Genomic DNA, 23,986 nt, shown 5'->3' with positions numbered 1-23,986 from the left:
ACAAAAATTGTTTACGGACGGACGACAGACCATCGACGCAGGGCGATTTTAAATTGCCCACCATCTATTGATGGTCAGCTAAAAGTAGGCCTTAACAGTTATTCAAACATCTAGAGGATGTAGCCACTGTATGGGGTATCCATCAGAAATGAAATGAAATAATAATGAATAGTTGTTCGGATCGACTGGAAAGGGAGGCCACTCACGGACATACTTTGCCGCGATTATATATTAGGATGTGTAGATGTAATAGTCAGTATGGAGGATGATTAAAGTCATGTTCATGAAGTTATCTAAAACGATGTTCCATAAAATATGTTCCATAACCCTGGAATCAGTGAGTGTTTCCATGACAACCAAAGAAACATTGAAAAATCCCCTAAAAATCCCCTAAAAATCCCCCTCTACTAGACTAATCATCTGATGTTGGAATTTCCGTGAAATTGTTTGTTAGCGTTTCTTAAAGATTTGCGCCACAACAATTACATCAGTGCTATTGATATCCAACTGTAATACTGACTTCTATTTATCATCTTTGAGATGTTGTCATGGTATGGCAGATTTTACAAATAAAAAAAAACAGTTAATATATTAAACATTAGACAAAAGATGACATTTTGATTTTTTTTTTATTATCATTCATTTTTTCCTTTGATAGATAAACAATATAACAATAGAATACAGTATCAATAATTTGCAACAATTCATGAAACAAAAAAACTGAAATAAAATTGAGGTTGACATGAACCATACAATGTCCCAACCTTTGGTCACAATTCTGAACATTTCATAAAGCAACATTCTTTCAGCTCTGGTGTGTTACACAGTGCAGTTAAACTTCACAGCAATTTAATAATCTAAAGCTGAAAATTTATTGTACAAGATCTTGCCAGGACAAAACAAAACAATAGGTCCTAGAGTCAGTGTCACTCATCTGGTTTCGTTCGGCTAACATTGCTTTATTTATACTTATGGAAAAGAATCCTGAAGATTTATATCCATTTCCTCATTCGGCTCCATCCCTTTGCCCCTCGAAGGGACAGACCAAACTTTTTTACAAGAGTCAATTTCATCTAAGAATGCTTCCCACCAAAGTTGGACTCATTCATACAAACAAGAGGCCAAGAGGGCCTGTATCGCTCACCTTGATATTAAGGTCAATAATCAAAATATTTCCTCACCCCACAGATACTGCTTCGAAGTCCCTAGGGGTGGGGACAGAGATCAGTTCTTAATCTCTTGATGTCCAGTAATGCTGTTTAGTTATGGGATCATAATCTTAATGGCTTCAAAGATATAATCTATCCTGGAGTGGGACCAGACCTCAGGACAAATGATAAGCTATGATTGTGTTTATCTCCTAATGCTCAGCAATGCTTAGTAGTTATTCAATGGGGAATACAACTCTTTCAAAGAGCAAAAGATCCAATAAATTGTTGATGGTGCAAAGCAATGATATGAAAATGAACTAAATCTATTGAGGGGTTTGATGTTTCCTGTTGGGCCACGATCTTCCTTCACTCAAGCATGGTCCAGACCAATTTTGAACAATATCCTGTAATTTCTGAAGAACAAGATAGATTATGAAGAAATTGGTACCTGTTTTACCTATTGAGCCCGCTCCTTTAGCCCCAGAGGGGCCGAAACCCATGCTTTATACAAAACTTATTTCCCTTCACCCCAGCATGCTTCAGACCAAATATGGACAATACCCTGCAATTCCTGAAGAACAAGATACAACACAAAACTGGTTCACCTTTTCACAAGGACCAAATTTTAATAAAAACCACTCAGTCGTTCATGAATAGTTGCAATATATAGTAAAAGTTGACAGATGTTGGAGGGACAAAGGACACGACGGAATCGCTATAGCCTTTGGGTCAGGTGAGCTAAAAATGACTTTAAAGTACATTCCTCTATTTCCCTTATCTGGCCTTACCTCTCTGACCGATGGGTGTCTGACCAAGCGTTTAATAGACCTAATTTGAACAAAAACCTGTTGTTAATGAAGAATTTTCGTGATCCTAAAGCACTCCTTATTGGCCCCACACCTTTGCCACCAAAGAGGTCAGAATCAATTTTTATACAAAATTGAGTCTTCTTCACTTAATGATGCTTCAGACTACATTAAGATGAAATACATTTTTTTAAACTATTTAAAACCATTTCCTTTTCTTTTTTTTTTTTTTTTTTTGCTCTGCCCATCAGGCCTATGCCAGTCAAACACATCGTTTATACACAATTGTCAACTTCCCAAGGGATATTTCTTTCCAAATTTGGTCAAAATCCGCTCAGAATTTCCTGACTAATAGTGATTTGAAGAAAACATTAACATAAACAGCACCACATCATCAGCTCACAGGTCCTTTGGACCACTTGAACTAATGAAGCACTAAACAAAATGACAAAGAGTGTACAGTTTGATAGTTCTCCTCAAAGAATAATGCACAACAAAGGTACCTTAGCACCCACCAATTTTTTTGTTTAATATTTATCTTTATCTTTAATAAATATCTTTCAATATACACCTATTCATTATATAACAATGCTTCAAAAAAACAAAAAAAAAGAGAAAAAAAAAGCTTCTTGTTCTTCAAGAACATCAGCTAGGTAACCTTTACAAAATAAACAATTTATCAGCAAAAACTGAAACAAGGTTCTGCAAAACTCTTATAAGCACTTAAGTACTTGTGTTTCATACTCATGTTGTACATATCACAAGCAGGAACTCAGACCAGTGACACGTGAAATATGAAACAGTATGATATGAAACAGTATGATTGTTAACTCAGACCAGTGACAGTGAAATATGAAACAGTATGATTGTCGTTTAAATACATATACAAACTTTCTCAAAGAAAGCATGCAAAATGTTATCAGATCCAATTCATTGTTGTTTGAGTATTTTTAACATGGAACATTGTAATTATAGACTTGTAGTTTTCATGGACATGTAATCTCACTCATGTATGTTTTTAAAAGATATGATCAAAATAGAAAAAATAAACACAGAAGACTTCATAAGGAGAGAATTTACCCCCAAGTTTTCATAAAATCCATATTGAGATAATTTACATACAAGTGATCTGAGAATCCATAATGAAACAAGGGCCAGTCTTCGATGGAGAAGCAGTATTTGACTGAATAACTAAGTTGTCTTGGAATAATCTGAATATCATTTGGGGAAGTTTTAGCCATGTCATACCACTATTTGCTAATATAGTATGTGAACTTATGATTTACATACACTATACACTAAAAAGGGAAGTTTACGAAAAATCAACTAAGGGGGAATAATTCAGAAACTATGCATGCGAAAGGGGCAATTTTTATACGTGACACTCCGTCACCTTGAGATATATATGTGTACAAAGTATGGTGACAACAGACCAAGGACTCACAAAGTGATGGTCTGGACAAGGAGAGTTTACAACGGACGGACGTACAGACGGACGTACAGACAGACGTACGGACCAAGGGACAGACAATGCCATACCAAAATATGTCCCATCATATGACGGGCGTATAATAATTTAAACAAAAACAAATTCATACTAATGTTTTCAGAGAAACCATAACTAAATTAAACATTTCAAAACCCATTTTGGCAAACACTCATATCTTTCATACATGCATCTTAATCATAAAAATAAGTAGATGTAAAAATAGATTTCATTATTGTAACAGTTCATACACTGGTCAGCATTTAAAAATCTACTACTCAGGCCAACCAATAAGTACTTAATTAAAACTGAACAAAAAGGCTGTTAAGTGGTTCTCACTTGTGTAGCATTGGATATGTATGCTATCATTACACTATTCTTACATTAATCTGAATCATTGTGGACCATGGATGGATCACCTGCTCTCTAGCACAACACCATTATTGGAAAAGCTTATCATAGTAACCTTAATGTTCATCTTAAACATACACTGCATGTTGTATGTGAAATAATTAAAGCCATGGGGTCTTGGTTATTAACAAGGCCCTTAGCATCTTCACACATCTTTATTTGTTCTTTTATTAGATGGGTTCCTTCTCTTTTCTTCCAAAACCTGAATTAAATCTGTATGACTAGGAACTACAGGAAACCTATAGATAAAATAGAAATTATTTATCAAGTACTTCTCAAGATTAAAAACCAACCGGCAAGCGGTTGACAACTTTGTTATTTTGACCACTTCATAATGAATAATACAAACCAAATAACCGAAGGAACCAAATTGAGAATTATTTGTTCAAATTATCTCAAGAATTTGCAATAACTAAAACATGAGAAAGTTGCCTCTGCCCTGTCAGCCAGCTTAAATCTGAAAATAATCCATGTAGTTTGTCTTGAGAAATAGCAATTACAAATAGCTCTCGAAATCCAAGATGGCCATCTGTCAGGAACCTTTAGTCTTATCAGTCTAAAAAAAATATATAAAAACATATCAAACGACAAAAGGGTACCTACAGATAAAATATGAGAATGATCTATCTAGTACTTTTGAAAGACAAGTGATAACAAGAACTGTTTATGGACGGAGGGATGGTGAACCATGGAAGTAGGGTGATTTGAACAGTCAACCATATGATGATGGTTAATTCAATTAAGACAAAATTAGTCAACATTTAACCCAGAATGCTACTGGTCCAATATCATAACCCTCCACCTCACAGTTGTGAAGAAGAATTCAATAAAAGATTTCAACACTTCAGATGACTATCCTTGAAAGTAGATCAATGTCACTTATTTGAAAAATACTGCAGGGCAATTAAACTGTATCATTGCATTCCACTTAAATAACCCTGGTAGACCTACATCCCAGAATGTTACTGGTCCAAAATCATGATGCTGCATCTATTAGCTATTAAAAAGGAAGTTGTTAGGGACAGGCACCACACCATGGCATAACTTTACATAACCTTGACGAAGGCAAATTCAATTTTGCAAGTTTTGCTTGATGCCCAGTTTGTATTTGACATCAGCAAAGAACAATTCATTCCATCTAGCACTTGTATGCCAAAACATTAGTGACAATTGGCTGATACATTCTTTAGTGAATGCTCTGCTTTATAACGGTAATCTGATGCAAAGAATAGTAATCAATAACATTTATCATCAATAAATAAACAGTCATATGTCCAATAACATTTATAATTATCAATAAATAAACAGTCAAAGACAACTGTGGATGATTGAGAATGAAGAACTAAAATGTTTGATCTACTACCACTAATGATTCAATGAGGTGTCCAGCTGTCATCCGAGTCATGATCATCAGAGGCATACTTATCTAAAAGCTGAGCGACCGACATAGGAATTCGCACTTCATAACTACTGTCAGTGTCAATGTCCAGTTCCGACAGATAGGAATCATCATCATCCGAAGTACTGTCGCCATCCGTGCTAATTCGTGGCTCCCATGTGTCATCATGTTGTGACTGTGAGTTGCCAGTGTTAACAGTCACTGACTGATGTCTGTGAATGGTGTTTTGCCAAGCATCGTTGGTATCGTCTGAAACATCAGAATCTGGTGTCATCTCCTGGTAATCTAAATCACTGTCACTATTGCCAACACTGTCCTGTGGCTCCCATGTGTCATCAGTGTCTGAGTTATACCCATGTAGATCAAAAGTTGCATTCAGAGCAGAATCAATTCTTTGGTTTTCAGTTACATTCTTTTCAGATACAGGAATTTCATTCTTAATATTTCCTGCATCTGTATATTTTTCTGTTGCTTGTGAAGAAGAATTAGAATTGTTTGTGACAATGTCTTTGCTGTTAGATGTACGACATGAATCCTGACTAGAAACAGATATGGAAGTATTGTTTGAAGTCACACAAGTCATTTCCTCTCCAACATTTGAGGAAGTTATAATAGAAGCTCTCATGTTCTCCAAAGATAATGCAGAGTCTTGCTGCTGCCAAGTAAGAAAACTCGCACCTTCAGCAGTATTTTGGTGAGATGATAGTGTCTTTGGTTCATCAGCATTATCCGTAGTTACTACTGAAACATTGGATGATTTCCTACCAGGAAATCCTTTGTCAAAGTTCATCATTCTTTTTTTGGATGATGGTGAGCATTCTTGATTTGAGATACTTGGACTACGTCTATTTCCATCATGTTTACGCTTTCTGGGCCAATGTGTAGAATGTGAAGATGGTGACACACTTGTACTACTGCTCTCTTGGACCCTTTCAACTTCAACATATCTGTTCTCTTCAACATTGTTTACTAAATTACCATGAGGTGAGGTAGTATTTGTTTTTGTATTTTTGTAATCATTGCTGACACTAGATGACATCCCACCTGAGGCTGATTCAACAGAAGCAATATTCCCTTTACATTCCAAATTCACATAATCTGAATAATGGTGCATTCCTCCAAGGAAAGGATGTGTGCCATTTTTTATACTTACCAAAATGACATCATTCTGGTCAATGGGGACTTCATTTTTCAGATCCTCTGACACTTTTTCCTGATCTGAACAACAATTAGTTAAGTTTTGTGGGTTAGCTCCATCACTTCTCAATGAAGCTGTCTGGTCAGTATTGACCTCCAACTTTTTATCACTGGAAGCTGCTACACTACTTCCAATTCTATTTCCAGAAATGTGTCCCTCCCATCTAGAGTTTTCTGAATGAGATGACTGACCAATGCTAGAACTGCATTCTTGTACAGCTTCTAAAATATAATTTGATTGGTCTATGTCAGTATTCCCACCTATTTCATAATTTGAAGAGGGACAGGACTGATTAAGGCTAGGGTTGGAAGTTCTAGCAGCATCATCACCACTTTGATTTCCTGATCGGTCCATAGGGAATCTATAGGTGTTCCTTCTTGAATCTACAGACTGACTTGAGTGGTTATGTTGGTCACTGGAATATGATAGGTGGTGAATGCCTTGTACCCTTGCTTGACTTCTATATTCAGAGCTACTTGAACAATATGATCTGTCACCCTCATCACCGGAGTATATTTCCGACATACTTCGGTTTGTGGCTCGTAAAGAACTGATGTCCCCATGCCCTTGACTTCTTTGATCATCAAAGTGAATTGTAGACCCACTACTGGATGGACTCCTAATAGATCTATTTGGTGAATTAATTGGTGTAGGCGAAAAAGAATATGTATATGCATCACTGTTTCTGTCCCTCTCTTCATCCTCATTTTGATCTATACCAAAGTCTCTATCCACATCATCATCAGATGAAGAGGATGAAGATGAGGATGATGATGACAAAACACTGATATCAGAGTCCCAGATATGACTGCGAGACCGCGAACCGGCACGTGTTGTTGATATATCTCCGTTACTTTGATGACTATCTTGTCTGGGTTCTGATGTTGGTTGTCTACCTGCTGCTGAGCTAACTCCCAAAATACGGTTCCCATTCACATCATTGGTGTTTGACATCACCGAGGCTTGATTTGCCCCAGTGTCTTCCATTCTTGCATTTACAATGTCTTGATTTGTTACGTTTGTCCCAGGCTGGATCAAGTTAATTTCCTCTGAATTTCTACTAGGAATTTCATTTCGCAATCTCACATTTCGTTGGTCTCTGGTTTGATCCATGGTCCTTTGCAAGGCATTGGTGATTGCTTGAATACTGCGATCAGTGTTCTGTACATCATCAAACCTCTCATTGCTATAATCATCCAGTATAAAGTTGGACCCATCTGATGCATAGTCAGTAGTGGTATATGATGGAGAGTAGGTTGGGGAGGTCCAGGGAAAAGGAGAATGTCGTCTTCTTCCCTGTAATTCCCTGGACAAATCTTCTAAGTTTTTCTTCATTGTCTTTGTTAATTCTGTCAATTCTTTGACACTTTTTTTCAAAGTTTCAACAAGTGCTGTACTTTCTGAAATGATAAACAATCATTACAAAATAAACATACGATCTTTATAAACAGTGTGAAAAAGTGTAATGACATTAATAATTTAACTTAATGTACAAATTCTTCATACTAGGACATGAACACAGATGAATAAATAATGCCTGTTCACTGTACCTAGTTAATGAACTAATTTATAACAAAGTAAGTGTTCATTATATAGGCTACACTACAAATAATGATATAGCATGATTTAAAGTGGATAAAAAAAATACTTGCCAGTTGCAAATTTTTGAAGCTCTTTGAAGCAGTCGTGAGTATCGAAGACTGAAATGGGTATCATGAGACCACACTGTTTGTTACATTGTTTTTCACGAAATTCACACAACTCTTCTTCATGTTCACTTAAATCTTTTCGTAAAAGTTCAATTCCACATTTACTGAAACGGCATTTCAATTTTTCATAGTCACAGACTTTCAAATGACTATCATATTGTTCAAGAAGAAGAATTTCTTTGCAACCATTTTTGCTAAAATCACAGGACATCTGAAGGCGATTAATCATGTTTTGTACAATTGGAAGGACTGGCTTGAGTCGGCGAGTTCTCAAACTGCGTCGACAAGTTGGACAATTGTGATGATTTGTTAGCCAAGTTTCAATACAGATCTTGCAAAAGACATGTCTGCATGGACTCTCCATTGGGGAATCTAAAACACACTGACAGATACAGCAGATCAGATCAGGATCTGGGGCTGGGTTAAACTTCTCCACATCAAACCGAGACATCCTTCTTTTAACTTCTTCTGGAAAGAAAAAAAAATACTGTTAAACATATACCAAGTAGCTACCCATAACATGAATTATCTTCAGACCACACTGAAATAGGCAACACCAATTGAAGCTTTGATAAGTAGAAGGATTCTATTATTTCTATTATAACATCAGATGAGAAAATCTTTTAGAAGTTTGTAGCATTTTAATAATGCAACAGACTGACATTTATTTTGAATTTTAAAAAATACAAAAAAAGATATTACAAGTCCATAGATTCAGTGTTTTAATAAAAGTGACATGATAAGAGAATTATGAAAAAAAGCAAAGATGCATTTTTAAAATGGGTTTTATTGAAAAGTTACATTACATATTGTATTGGTATGGCAGAATATTCTAATGCCATAGATTAAGATACTCTTCACATGAATGCTTATTTTGTTATATTATTTACAGTCAGCATTTACAACATATTTATAGCAAGCTTTCAACATTCACGTAAATCATGGCCAGGTGAGCTAATAACTATGTAATTTTAAATTTTAATTTCTCAAATTTTAATTATTGCCTCCTGGCATGGCATTTTTATTGTTTAAATTCAACTAGGAAAAAGGATACAAGAGAGAGAGAGCAATTAATTTTATTGAAGATGATTACACCATGCCAGTTTGAAACTTTAAAGAAAAACTAATTTATCTTTTTTACATATATATTTAAATAATCTTTTAACTTTGAAATCTTCTTCAGCTAGGGCTCCCATGAATTAGAAACGACCAGACATGGTTTGAAATCTTTCAGCTATAAGGCAGCCAGGTGTGGAACAGTCTGCCTCTCCAATTGAGGAAGGTGGATAATTATCCAGAGGTTGTCAGGCTGCTGCACACCTGGGCCCTGTATACTCATGCTTTATCTGTTATTGTGTTTTGAGTTCTGTGTCTCTTAGGTGGGGTGTCAATTTGAATTTGGTTTCATGATCCTTGTGGGCAAAGTAATGTTGAATATGATAGGACAAACAGAGTGACAGATGGATGGACAAGACGGCGACTATATCCTATAGTCTCAGACCGTAATGTGAAATCAAAAGTGACCATTACAGGTTTACAGGATTAATTGCACTATGCCAAACCATGGATGTATAAGGTCGAGGGTTAAGAAACAGGCTTCATAAATGTTTCTTTGTTGTGAAAAAATTCAAATTAACTAACTTTGCTGGTTTATGAACCAATTATTCTAAAGGAAAAAAAAAGAAAAAACTAATCTTTTCAAAATAAACAGTATTAGAAAGCTAAATGATTTTCAAATTGATTGTGCTAATTTTTGTGACAAATAATATACTTTTGATATTTGTAAAAAAGAAATGTTTAAGCTATTTACACCTGAAATATCATCCTTAATTTTATACCACTTGCTGCCCCAAAATATGGGGAAAATCATTATTACAAAAAGGTGGTATTCAAAAGCTCTGAAATTCTTTTGATTAGTATTATTTTTGTTATGAAAATGAGCTTCACTTCTCAATGGCCTTCAAAATGGTTCTGGTCAGTGCTTAAAATAACTACATCAAAAAGGCAAAGGTAGACAAGATTAGATAACAGCCGCAAGAAAAGGGAACTTCATGACTTCATGGCTAAATGTATCATTTCATTAACGAGTAAGTAACATCTATAAGTACATCCATCCCCTGAACATACTAACCTCACTATCACAAATCATAAATGTTGAAATGTGAACAGCCATGAGAAGCCAATATTTGTGTGGAATTACATAAGTATGGACAATGATAAAGCTACAATCTATTTTGTGGCAGACAAACTGAATGAAGACTTAACTAGGAACACCACAAAAGTATCAGCACCATCACCTAACAACTAAACGAGGATGGGACTTAAAATGATAGCTCAAGTGAGAATGTACAACTCACACCATAACGGTCGCACTGTGGTTTTTCGAAAAAGAATAGGCATTATAACATCAGCTCTGAGGTAAGGCTTAAATTAGCAATAGAGATTATTAATCTAGTAAGTCTGATGGACTATTAACATATCAACATTTGGTGTATAATTACCTTCCTCTCTGTCCTTAACCAATATTCTTGCTATGACATGCTTAGTGAGTGTTAGGCTATATATTTAAGCCAATGGGTCGTTATCAAAATTATAGTTTAAGAACAGGTCAGGTAGTATAGACGACCCTCTCTACCTCATCACTGTATCCCACCCTCTCCTACGACTTCATACTTTTCCCCATGTATTTACTTTTCTCGTCCACTGAAAGGCCGAAATAGGTAATAGTGGACGTAAAAAAAATAAATCCTCTCTTGCCAAACCTAGCTGTCATAATGCTGTCAAAAAACGTGGCATTTACTTGTACACCCCTTTTCCCCCTTTTTAAACAAATCAATCGAACAAACTATACATCCTGACGCGAGAACAGAATCGTAAACCTAATGCTATAGAAGAATAACTTTTCATTGCGTGTCCAAAACTGAAAGCTACAGATCTATTTCAAAAGGGAAAACATGACGTTCTTTCAACCACAAATTGCACAGGCCAATGGTTATATACATGCGAATACATCTAGAAAAGATCTTTGTCTGTTATGTCTTGCCAAAGACTTTATATTTAAGCTTGTGGTCTAACATACGTAAGGACTATATATACATAGTGGAAATCATCAGATTGCTGATGTCACGGTAATGTTTTGTCTGACTGTAATGGAGTCATGTAATGAAGAATGCTTCGCGTCAATAAAGTACTTGGGCAATATATACGAAATGTCACTTTTGGAGATTACCTCAGTTAGAATTCAAATGACTGTTAAAAGGACACTTCTCATTTTCAAGATCCCTCTCCACAGAAACATGGCGCTGTGGAAGGATCATACCCCAACTTTTCGTGAGTTATCGCCCATGGTAAAGCGATAGTGGCGACGGACTGTTTACTAAAATACGGAACCAACATACGGTTATTAAAGGATAAGATTAAAGATCAGCTTAAAGAATTAAGCCAATATACATGAATATTTATTTAATGTTTTACAGATTCATTATAAGAAATATTATTTCTTTTGAGTTATACGATAAACAGATACATAAAAGCAAGAAATTACAGCCGCACCCTCCCTCCCCCCGCGAATAATAAAAATACATCCCGCCTTTAACAAATTTCACACCAATGTTAATCCATTATGCCCAAAAAGATATATCTCCCAAAATTATTTCTCCCCCAAAAGCTATATTGCCCCTAAAGTTTATTAGCACGAAAAGAAAATCCTTAACATTTAATTACTCTTATGACCCACACTAGTATGCTCATGTATTTCCATGATGCCATATCCAATTAGTTTCAACAGTTATGGCAATGGAGATCATCACAGACTTCGATAAAAAGAAAAAATCCTATTAAGCGAGCTTACGTATGATATAAAACCGACGCAGGGGAGGTCACTCTTCTTCCGTATTTGTTGCAAGAGCTATTTTCCTCAAGATTCAACTGGCATTTTGATTTCATTAAATTTTGAAAATTTCGTTTTGTATGTCCCAGTTTGTTTAAATATAAAAAAATTATTTATCACCATAACGAAATGAATAGCAAAAAAAAATCATTAGTGAATGATACTGAAGTAAATATATGCCAACTGAGTTTCTGCCCTATAAATAATGAGCTGTATAATTTGCTCGGGATCCACCAGTTGAGAGGCAAAAAGGAACAAGATAAACATTTTTTTTTTGTCTTTTGTTGTTATCATTGTTATTTTTTGTTTGTTTTACTTTTGTTTGTGTTTTTTGTTTTGTTTTGTTTTTGTTTGGTTGTATTTTGTTTTACAAATATTTACACCAACCAATATACACAAGTAGTTATAAAAGTGGTGGTTTTGACGGACTTCCTGTAGATTTCCCCGTTTAAATAAAGCAGGGCAATGGGTACCTCAGGGGTTCCCCCCCCAAACAATGAGAATACGAAAACACTTTTATAAACAATATTATTGTTATCTTATCATCATATGTGTAAACAAGGAAAAAACATCGATTGAATTTTCAAATTTCAATTTCCCCGTCGCAATGAACGTGGGCCGGAGAGCCACCCCACTCTCATTCTTACAAAAATTACGTATTATATCATGGACAATTTAAGTATCTTTCCGCCAAAGATACTCTTCCTGTTGAAATGATCTCACATCAAACTAACAGAAAAAACATTCAACCAAGTTGCACTTTCAGCGTGATGATTTCAATTTTCAATTGTGCTTTTCCATTTCTAGAAAGCAAAATCCTTGCATTCGAAACCGATGGTGTTGATATGTCAGATCTGATTCAGTATTCACAGGTTTGTTCCAAATATCTCGAGTTTCGTTCAAGATATCGACAAACTCACAATAAAGAGTTTTGATAGACACGGATTAATAAAGATAATGGAGATCTTCGTAATTTGCTCATTGCGAAACATTTAATTTCCTTGTGCAATATGATGTCGGACGTGTTCGATGGTCGTCACGTGACATTTCTCACCTGGTTTGACTATGATTTATATGGCGATTGTCTTCGACAAAGCAGAAGATGCTTTACTTTCCGGAATGCCTGGCCATATTTTTCAACTTTTTCATTCGTCTCAATGTTAATTTGTCTTTTGTTCCTATGATTGTGTTGACAAAAAAAAAAAAAAAAAAATCCTAAGACAAAACAACAGAATTAATTTCATTCAGAAGGACATTCTTTCCTGGAATATGCTGCATATAAAGCAAATAGTGTATTCAATCATTACGCCTTTAATCTCGACTCCATATTATTAAACTGAATGATATGGAGTATAAATATCGTCATTTTACATAAACTTTAGATAAACGATTAGATGTATATGGCTGATTCAAATTTAGACATGTTAATACATGAAAAACGTATGATCAAACCGACAAGAACTGTAAATCGATCGTGTGAGATTAAAAAAACAGATCTACGTTTCTCACGTTTCACTTAAAATATTATATCAGTTTGGTAACCGCATTTATTATGAAATTGATATTACATTTCTGAATTTACAAATTCATATACATCAGTTATTGGCTGTGGCCTTGAAATAGTCATATTCGTTCCATGTCCATGCTTTACTTAATATCAATAAATGGACATAGGTAGATATATGGATTCATATACATCAGTTTGTACTTGACACTTGATTTTATCATCAATTGCATAAACACAAATTAACTACAATGTTCAATTTCCGTTTCCATTAACCGGAACGTATGATTGCAAGACAAGTTGACCGCAAGAATGCAAGACTGATATGATATCTATCTCTTCCTATCATTAAATAAATGCATTATTCACCTAAGGGTACGGAATGCGTCATTACTTGCTTCCAGACATTAAGGTTCAAGCAGCGAAATGAGAGTTCCGGCCCACTTCAGTACTACCATTGTTACAACCGAAAACAACTTGCAGTTAATCGGAACACAAGTTACTCTAAGATACGACACTTAACTGTAACAAAAGCACAACCCAACATGGTGGTGTGGTTCATGCTTATTATTGTGTTGTCTGGTGTTGAATCGTGTCGCCAAGGTGTAAACTGTCATCTACCGGACTGTTTCTGTAGTACATTAGAACATCCCTTGAATCGAAAGGAGATCCCTCAAATGGTGTTTTTTGGATTCGATGATGCCGTTAATCCGGAAAGTGTTCAACACTATGATTTTCTCTTCGGACGTAACCGATATAACCCTAACGGTTGTCCAATCAGCGCCACCTTGTATATTTCACATCAAAATACTAAATACGATATTGTTAAAAAGTACTATGATCGTGGATTTGAGGTGGCCGTACACAGCGTGTCGCACACTAACATTGACACATACACAAAAGTAATGGAAGAAGCTCGAGACCAACGAAACAACATTGCTACATTAGCTGGTGTCCCTATTGAGGAAATTGTCGGCTGGAGGAGTCCTAATTTATTTACGGCAGGTGATGCTCAAGTTACCGCCCTCCAAAACCTCGGGTACACTTACGATATTTCATTAAGTCATAGAAAACTGAATATGGACGATAGGGATATGTGGCCATTTACATTAGACTATGGATGTCAAGGTTTATCGAAATGTCCAAAACAAAAACATAAAGGATTTTGGCAGATACCGGTCAATATGGTGGTATGGAAAAAAGAACAAGTATGCGTCTATGTTGATGGCTGTTACAAACAACCTAATAATACCGACGAGGCTTACAACTTCATCATGGATAACTTTAAGAGGTATTACGACGGCAATCGAGCGCCATTTGGAATAAATATGCACATGGCCTGGTTTTACCGTCCGTACACCAGGGAAGGAATGGACAGAGCCATACAGGATATGCTGAAGTATAACGATGTTTATATTGTAACTGCTAAACAAATGTTGCAGTGGATGAAAAACCCGACTAATTTATCTCAGATTATGCATTTTAAGGACTGGGATTGTAACGAAGAAAACAGAAGAAAAAGAGAAAAAGGACGTAAAAGTAAATATTTTTTTTGGGGGGAAGTTGTCATTGTTGCTGTGATTTTATCTTGCCTTGCTGTTGTAGTGGTATATTGGGTTATTTCAAAGCAAGGTAAACAATACACATCTTTACAGCCTATTGCAACTGCCGACGAGTACACTGATGGTGACATTTAAAGTTTTGAAGTTAAAGAAACAATTATCTTCATGGTTATGATTGCATAATTCTTCATGTAAATTATTGACAAAATTGTCGGCAAGACATATTTCAGCTTGTATCACGGAGATGTTTTAAAGTTCTACGAACGATATGTCTTATTTAGCATTAATAGTAATAGATTTATGTTAATTTATGAATTGCTTATTAGTCGGTTGGATAACACGTTCTAGCACTATGGATGTTACTTCGTGGTACAATAGATGATGATAGAAACTGATGACCCATCAACGACCCATGTGCCTCAGTCTCTAATTATATAGTAACATAATAATAATTAAATACATGATAATATTATGTAATATGTAATATTTCATTTGTTAAGTGGCACTTGTAATTCAATATTAAATATTATGAAATTGATTTGGTTTTGGAGTTGTTCATCTGTCTTTGACATTAATTTCGACCATAATTTAAATTTCTCAATCGCTTGTGCGTCTTTCGTACAATCGTGTAGACGTTAGTCTATTTTGTCTCGGCTCCTCTGCAATCACACTTTCGATATTTCAATACAAAAATCACTTTGACGTGAATACATAGAATGCACATAACGGTCAACTAGCTCACACTCTCACCTGTTTTCTCTCTCACTCATGGAATATTTAAACCACACTGATTAAATAATGTAAACATTCGAACGATAGTTTGATATAATACGACGTATTGTAATTTTGAACTTAAAATTAGCTACTCAGTCAAACCAGAGGAATTTTCTGTCGCCCAGAAAGTCTTCAAGTTGTGTTGTATACGGTTTGTAGAATTTAGTCAGTAAATATTTAGTTTCAGGTAGCATGACTCCTAATCTTTCCTTTCTTTTGTTTCTCCGTGTTTTCGAAAATTTGATATTAAGGTTACCTAAAACAAATGCTCCGGTGTCACACGTGGTGGCAAAGACACAAGGAAAAGAAAAAACGAAAAAAATGCTACGGTAAATCACAGAAAAACGGCATAAAAGTAAATCAAGAAGAAAAAGACGAAAAGATATATCATAGAGAAATAGACGAAAAAATAATCAGAGAAAAAGACGTAAAGGTAAATTACACACAAACAGACGTTAAGATATATCACAGAGAAAAAGACGTAAAGATATATCACAGAGAAAAAGACGTAAAGATATATCATAGAGAAAAAGACGTAGAATTAATCACAGAGAAAAAGACGTAGAATTAATCACAGAGAAAAAAAAGTAAAGGTATGTCACAGAGAAAAGGCATAAAGGTAAATAGTGAAGAAAAATACGTAAAGGTAAATCACACAGAGAAATACATAAGGATACATTACTAGGGTAAGACGTACAGGTAATTCACAGAGAACAAGAGGTAAAGATTAATCACAAAGAAAAATACGTCAAGGTAATTCATAGAGAAAAAGACGTCAAGGTAAATAACAAAGAAAAAGACGTAAAGGTAAATTACACACAAACAGACGTAAAGATATATTACAGAGAAAAAGACTCAGAGATATATCATAGAGAAAAAGACTCAGAGATATATCACAGAGAAAAAGACTCAGAGATATATCACAGAGAAAAAGACTCAGAGATATATCTTAGAGAAAAAGACTCAGAGATATATCATAGAGAAAAAGACGAAAAAATAATCACAGAGAAAAAGACGTAAAGGTAAATTACACACAAACAGACGTAAAGATATATCACAGAGAAAAAGACGTAAAGATATATCATAGAGAAAAAGACTCAGAGATATATCATAGAGAAAAAGACTCAGAGATATATCATAGAGAAAAAGACTCAGAGATATATCATAGAGAAAAAGACTCAGAGATATATCACAGAGAACAAGACGTAAAGATATATCACAGAGAAAAAGACGTAAAATTATTCACAGAGAAAAGGACGTAAAGGTAAATTACACACAAACAGACGTAAAGATATATCACAGAGTAAAAGACTCAGAGATATATCATAGAGAAAAAGACGTAAAGATGTATCACAGAGAAAAAGACTCAGAGATATATCACAGAGAACAAGACGTTAAGATATATCATAGAGAAAAAGACGTAAAGATATATCATAGAGAAAAAGACTTAGAGATATATCACAGAGAAAAAGACGTAAAGATATATCACAGAGAAAAAGATTCAGAGATATATCATAGAGAAAAAGACTCAGAGATATATCATAGAGAAAAAGACTCAGAGATATATCACAGAGAAAAAGACGTAAAGATATATCACAGAGAAAAAGACGTAAAATTATTCACAGAGAAAAGGACGTAAAGGTCAATTACACACAAACAGACGTAAAGATATATCACAGAGAAAAAGACTCAGAAATATATCATAGAGAAAAAGACGTAAAGATGTATATATCACAGAGAAAAAGACGTAAGAGATATATCATAGAGAAAAAGACTCAGAGATATATCACAGAGAAAAAGACGTAAGAGATATATCATAGAGAAAAAGACGTAAAAATAATCACAGAGAAAAAGACGTAAAGGTAAATTACACACAAACAGACGTAAAGATATATCATAGAGAAAAACACGTAAAGATATATCATAGAGAAAAAGACGTAAAATTATTCACAGAGAAAAAGACGTAAAGGTCAATTACTCACCAAAAGACATAAGGGTAAATCACAGAGAAAAACACGTAAGGATAAACTACAAGGAAAAGACGTAGGGGTAATTCACTGAGAAGAAGATGTTAAGGTAAATCATAGTGAAAAAGACATAAAGGTAAATCACAGAGAATCGGACGTCAAGGTAAATCACAGAGAAAAATACCAGAAAGAAAGTCATCACCCCCAGAATGTCACTGTTCATTTCTTATATGTTTGGTACCAAAATAGTCACCAATAAGCTATATATAAATATAACCAATTAAGCACAACTTAAAATACAACAGACTAAATTCCCACACCTTTCACTCACTATGAATGCGAAACAAACTGGCGAAGTAGCTAACCGGTGAAATCCAGGTCAAACAAGGCTGAGTATGAAGAGGAAACGCCATTGACATGTAGTTAAATCATTTTCAGTTGACATATTTCACGCCACCGCTCTACATGTTGCATTTCTGAACTGATTAGTACAAAACTCCACTCACATGATCACAAACATCACTTCCCGAATGAAATCGACTTCGAACTTTGTGCAGTCAAAAACTAGGTCGCTTTTGCTATAAATAGAAATCAATAGGAAATTACAAGTCACCTCTCTACTGGCTGCATTTCTAAACTGGTTGGTATGAAACTCCAGACACATGATCACAAACGTTACTTCTTATACCAGTTTGACTTCCAACCTTGAGCAGACAAATGCTAGGGTACTATTTCTGTAAATAGAAACATTATTGCCCTAAAAAAAGCTCTGTGCTTCTCCGAATTTTACCAAAATGCACACGTCTTCACACACAAAAAAAATCGCCTTTGGTACGGGTTCAAGTTTTTACTTTCAATGGTTGAAAAAACTAGGTCAACTTTACTTTAAATATAGGTAGAACAGAAATGGATGTCATCGCTTCTTATTTTGTTTTCAGAATATGAGATGGAAGCCTGTCAACCATCTTGCTCTCAGATTACTCTCAAAAGTCCAAGGGCACTATAAGGGATTAAGAGAACCCTAATTCAAAATTATCCCATAAGTATCATAATTGTATATGTTAAATAGTTGAATATTGAATAAAAGTATTGTTTTAACTAAATAAAAGATCTGTCAAGTACTTCTCAAGTATATAGCGGTAACAAACCTTCATAGTCAAAATCCAAAATATCCGTATATCAGCAATTTAGTTTTTCTGGACAGTTTAAAAATTTAAAAAAAATACCATTAGAAGTAACTGTATGTGAATGTTGAGAAAAAGTCCACCAGATCTTCAAAAGAAATAGCGATAACAAACATTCATAGTCAAAATTTAAAATTGTCGCCTGTCAATCATGTTTTTCTGATTAGTTCAAAAATCAAAGTGGCACAAGGGACCATAAGATTCATTATATGAAAATATACCGCTATGGACAAAGAGTAAATTGTTAAGAAATAACGATGATAAAAATCCATTATCAGTTTCCAAGATGGACTCCTGTCAACCATTTTGTTACCTGACAAATCCAAAAATAAAAATGAAGTAGCAGAAACATCTGATCAAGAAGTAAAGAAAGAATATAGCAGAGTAAGGAACCAAGTTAAGTCAAAGACAAGAAAACTACGTAAGGAATTTGAACAATCCATTGCTGTACAAGCCAAATATAATAGTGTTTGTTGAAGAAGAAAAAGGAGAAATACCTGAACTAACTCACATTAAAACAAGAAGCAATATGAAATTACTTGTGATAACTGTAATATCATAATGTGCTTAGCGACTTGATAGGAAATGATGTAAGCGTCCACGACCACATTGTTGTTACATGGTGTCAGAAAAGACTGGATTCGACCTATAGAAACACACGTTTCCTGTCAGGTATACATATTAAGACCCAAAGACATTTTAAACGTCGAGGGCATGGTGTTTTATCCGTACACCAACGGCGGTATTAGCACACAACAGGATTTCGGTGTCTGATAGATATTTTTGGACGTACCCGCTGTAAAACAAAATGCAGGTCTTGCATTCGCTCAACCCAAAATGAACTGGGGTGCAAGTGATGAATATAAAGAATTTAGACGGTTTAAGCAACACGTAGAATTCACATTTAAAGGTCCTTATCTAAATCAGAGAAAAAAGATAAAGCTGGATGGTTAGGCATGTGGATTGGTCAAGACCAAGACGTTGAACTTCGGCGAGGGCGAGGAAGATGACCCTGATATAATACTCGCAAAGTTGGATGAATACATAAGTCCTAAAAAGAATAAAAGAATATCTAGGTTCAAAGCGCATCAACGTAAAAAAACTGAAACAGAAACATTTGATAACTTTGTGAAAGACCTGAAATTACTAGTCATGGACTGTGATTACACAGACAGTGATGATGTTTTGATAGACTTAATAATCAGTGGAGTGAAATCTACAAAGGTCCAGGAGAGTCTCCTTGATCAGGGACAAAAACTCACAATGGCTAAAGCTATCGAAATTGGTCGCCAATATGAACTATCAAAGTCTCAGCTTAAATTAATGAGAGGCGAAGAAGTTCTACGTCTGAGTACCCAGCAAAAACACAGACAAAAACCCAAAATTAAACCTGTCACAAAGAAAAATAAAACAGCCACTGAGAATCAAAATGCAAATGTCAACAGAGATTCTAAAAATGATGAATGTGGCAAATGTGGGTTATTGCACGATAAAAGTAAATGCCCAGCAAAAGATACGAAGTGCTCATACTGTGAAAAAAAACCTGGCCATTGGACAAAAATGTGCAGGAGAAGACTCAGACATGTAAAAGCCATACACGAATCGGAGGATTCTGACCCAGGCGACACAATGTTAATAGACATACATACTTGTACGACACAGCCTGTCAACAACATTGATGATAAATGGCTTGTAAATCTAGAAGTACAGAGGAAACTTGTCCCATCCGCATTGATACAGGTGCAAAGTGCTGCATTCTATTAGCATCACAGCTACAAAGCCTCAAGACAGGGTTTGTGATGGAAAAGTCACGAAGAACTTTAAAGTCTTACACCAATCACAGGATTACTCCACTGGGAACTGTTAAACTCCCTATAGACTTTAAAGGGAAACAATTAACTACAAGCTTTGAGGTAGTAGATATCAGTCAGGAAAACATTATAAGTGGTGATGTAGCTGAAAACCTAGGATTACTGCAACGTATACATGTAGACTCTATTACCAATGAAATTGAAGCACACGAGGAACTGTCTCGTGAGTTCCCATAACTGGTCAAAACCACTGGTACTCTGCCTGGAGAGTATTGCATCCCGATCGACAAAAGCATTAAAGGCGTTGTACACCCTGCTCGTAAATTGGCTGCAGCAATAAACCCAAAGGCAATAGAGAAGCTTAAGGAGATGGAAGCTAATGGATACATAACAAGGACTTATGAACCTACTGAGTGGGTCAGGTCTATGGTAGTATCGCTACAGAAAGGCAAAGTTAGGATATGTATAGATCCGAAAGATCTCAGCCAAGCCATAAAGAGGGAACACCATCCAATGAAAACAATTGATGATGCAAGTACAGACATTTCTAAAGCCAAAGTATTCTCTGTGCTAGATGCAAAATCAGGATTCCTCCAAATTAAACTTGACATAGAATCTTCATACTTGACTCCCTTCAATACACCGTTAGGGAGATACAGGTGGCTCAGACTCCCATTTGGAATTAAATCAGCTCCAGAAATCTATCCACGTATCATGGACCAAATGTTGGAAGGTATCCAAGGTGCATTCGCCATCATAGATGACATACTTGTGGCTGGGAGAGATCTAGAGGAACATGATAAAATCATGAGGCAAGTTGTCGAACGTGGAACAAAGTACAACCTGAAACTAAACGAGAAGTGCAAAATAAGGCAACCCAAAGTGAACTATATAGGTCACGTGATTACTGAACACGGACTACAGCCAGACGCAGGAAAGGTCAGGGCCATACTAGAGATGCCTTCACCTACTGACAAAGAAGGGGTACGCTGCTTCCTAGGTTTAGTCCAATATCTTGCCAAATTTCTGCCAGATTTAAGCAGTATTTACGCTCCTTTGCGTTCACTCTTGACGTAGAGTTTGCGTGGCAACATGAACAGCAAGAAAGTTTTTCAAGAACTTAAACTTTTGTGTACCAACCCACCAGTTCTAGCATTTTATGATATAAACAAACCTGTATACATTGAATGTGATGCCAGCAAAGACGGACTTGGTGCTGTATTAATGCAAGGAGAACACGCAATCGCATATGCTTCACGTTCGCTCACAGAAACTGAGAAACGTTACGCTCAGATTGAGAAAGAAATGTGTTGTCCATCGTATTCAGTGCAACGAAGTTTCACCTATATATATATGGCAAAGAAGTCAATGTTTATAATGACCACAAACCACTAGAACAACTGTTTAAGAAATCACTACTGTCCGCACCTATGCGAATTTAGAAAATGCTGATGAGGTTACAATGGTATGACATTACAGTTATATACCGGAAAGGCAAAGAAATGCATGTGTCCGACGCACTGTCCAGAGCATTCCTTCAGACAGAAAATCAGCATTCTGAGTTTGATAGGCAAGAAGACATGATAAACATGCTGTCCGTCAGTAATGACAAATATGCAGAAATAAAAAGTGCAACTCAAACTGAGCTATCAGCACTGTACAAAGTCATAATAGATGGGTGGCCAGACACACGAAGTGAAACTCCGGTAGAAGTAAGACCCTACTGGGACTCGAGGGACCAGTTATCTGTGCTAGATGGGATAATCTACAAAGGCCTAAGACTAGTAATACCCCCGAGTCTTCTAGGGAACATGCTGGAACTTATTCACAAATCACACCTTGGCATGTCAAAATGTAAACAACGCGCACGCGAAGTTATGTATTGGCCATGTATGAACAGTGACATAGACTCAATGGTCAGTAACTGCACACAGTGTAATGAATACCAAAAACAACAGCCAGCGGAACCACTAAAACCAACTCCTACCCCTGATCTGCAATTTAGTTTTGTTGGATGTGATATATTTGATTTTGAGTCAAAGAAATACCTACTTGTTGTAGACTATTATTCAAAGTACATTGACGTAGCTCCACTTCAATTCGAAAATGCCAAAGCAATAATCGAAGCATTAAAACCAATATTTGCATGTCATGGTATTCCAGTGAAGCTAAGATCAGACAATGGACCACAGTTTAGTTCTAATGAGTTTAAGAAATTCTGTGCGTCAATAGGAATTGAATCTGAAACAGCTAGCCCGCACTTTCAGAGCTCAAACGGTGAAGCAGAGCGTGTGAAACAAATAGTAAAACATCTTTGGCGTAAAAACGAAGACAAACAGATGTGTCTACTTGATTACCGTACCACACCACTTGAAGGCATTAACATGTCTCCATCACAGTTACTCATGGGTAGACGACCAAGAAACATCTTGCCGACATCCAATGATTTACTCAAACCAAATCACAACACAAACCTGGTTAAGAAACATTTTGATAAAGAGAAACAGAAGCAAAAATTTCATCGTAGAGGAGTAAAAGAGTTGCCTTCTCTTAGTGTAGGAGAACCCGTACGCGTTAGTCCAACACAATCTGGTAAATCAGCTAAATGGAATCCAGGCACAGTGATTGAGAAACACTCAAAACCGCGCTCGTACATTGTATCTAGTGGCACCCGCCTATACCGTAGAAACAGAAAATTCCTAAGACCGTCAAAATTTGATCAGGAACTAGATGAACCCGTAAAAATCGAGCCGAATATGAATGATGAGCTGTGTCAACCTGAACCAGAATCCACCCAGAGAACAATTGACCCTAGTAATAGTGGGACTCCAAACCCAGCTATAACTGTAAAGCCTCCAGTGCGTGTTACTCGATCTGGCAAACGTGTGAAAACACCAAAGAAAGTTGACTCATAATTCTTTAGCGTTCTAACATCAGATCTAGAACTGTTAAAATGTTAACATGTCTTTAGTTAAGACTTGCACTGTGTTTTGGGGCACAGTAATTCCCGTGCAGTCTTGCAGAACAGGGTTCTGCTTATATCAAATTTATTGTTTATGTTCTATTTTCTTATAATTAAGTCAGTGTATTTCTAGTCCAAATTATTTGATATTACGTAAATTAATGGAGATACTC

The 23,986-nt window shown here is 35.8% G+C and overlaps 3 protein-coding genes across 3 annotated transcripts; 2 read left to right on the top strand and 1 right to left on the bottom strand.

Annotated features, from left to right (window-relative positions):
• Positions 1-654: 654 nt before the first annotated feature.
• LOC132559826 (ORC ubiquitin ligase 1-like) lies at positions 655-11,460 on the bottom strand. The gene is made up of 3 exons (XM_060224453.1): positions 11,390-11,460; positions 8,104-8,628; positions 655-7,851 (listed from the first exon to the last, which is right to left on the bottom strand). Exons 2-3 carry the CDS (start codon positions 8,609-8,611, stop codon positions 5,228-5,230), a joined length of 3,132 nt encoding a protein of 1,043 aa, XP_060080436.1. The 5' UTR covers positions 8,612-8,628; positions 11,390-11,460; the 3' UTR covers positions 655-5,227.
• Positions 11,461-13,979: 2,519 nt separating this feature from the next.
• Positions 13,980-15,250, top strand: LOC132559835 (chitin deacetylase 7-like). The gene is made up of 2 exons (XM_060224463.1): positions 13,980-14,030; positions 14,147-15,250. The coding sequence occupies exons 1-2, from the start codon at positions 13,980-13,982 to the stop codon at positions 15,248-15,250; spliced, it is 1,155 nt and encodes a 384-aa protein (XP_060080446.1).
• Positions 15,251-22,296: 7,046 nt separating this feature from the next.
• LOC132559833 (uncharacterized protein K02A2.6-like) lies at positions 22,297-23,766 on the top strand. The gene has a single exon (XM_060224462.1). It carries the CDS (start codon positions 22,297-22,299, stop codon positions 23,764-23,766), a length of 1,470 nt encoding a protein of 489 aa, XP_060080445.1.
• Positions 23,767-23,986: the final 220 nt, after the last annotated feature.

The sequence above is a fragment of the Ylistrum balloti genome, unplaced genomic scaffold, assembly GCF_031769215.1.
Source record: "Ylistrum balloti isolate Yb309-2 unplaced genomic scaffold, AGI_CSIRO_Ybal_v1 Utg370974, whole genome shotgun sequence".
In the NCBI taxonomy this organism is placed as follows: domain Eukaryota; kingdom Metazoa; phylum Mollusca; class Bivalvia; order Pectinida; family Pectinidae; genus Ylistrum; species Ylistrum balloti.
This window is presented reverse-complemented; position numbering and strand designations above follow the sequence as displayed.

Excerpts from the sequence above, each read along its gene's own strand:
- LOC132559826 (XM_060224453.1), bottom strand. The coding sequence starts at position 8,611 with ATGTCTCGGTTTGATGTGGAGAAGTTTAACCCAGCCCCAGATCCTGAT. Across the intron at positions 7,852-8,103 it reads GCTTCAAAAATTTGCAACTG|AAAGTACAGCACTTGTTGAA; the intron begins GCAAGTATTTTT and ends TTATCATTTCAG.
- LOC132559835 (XM_060224463.1), top strand. The coding sequence starts at position 13,980 with ATGAGAGTTCCGGCCCACTTCAGTACTACCATTGTTACAACCGAAAAC. Across the intron at positions 14,031-14,146 it reads TTGTTACAACCGAAAACAAC|TGTCGCCAAGGTGTAAACTG; the intron begins TTGCAGTTAATC and ends GGTGTTGAATCG.
- LOC132559833 (XM_060224462.1), top strand. The coding sequence starts at position 22,297 with ATGCTGATGAGGTTACAATGGTATGACATTACAGTTATATACCGGAAA.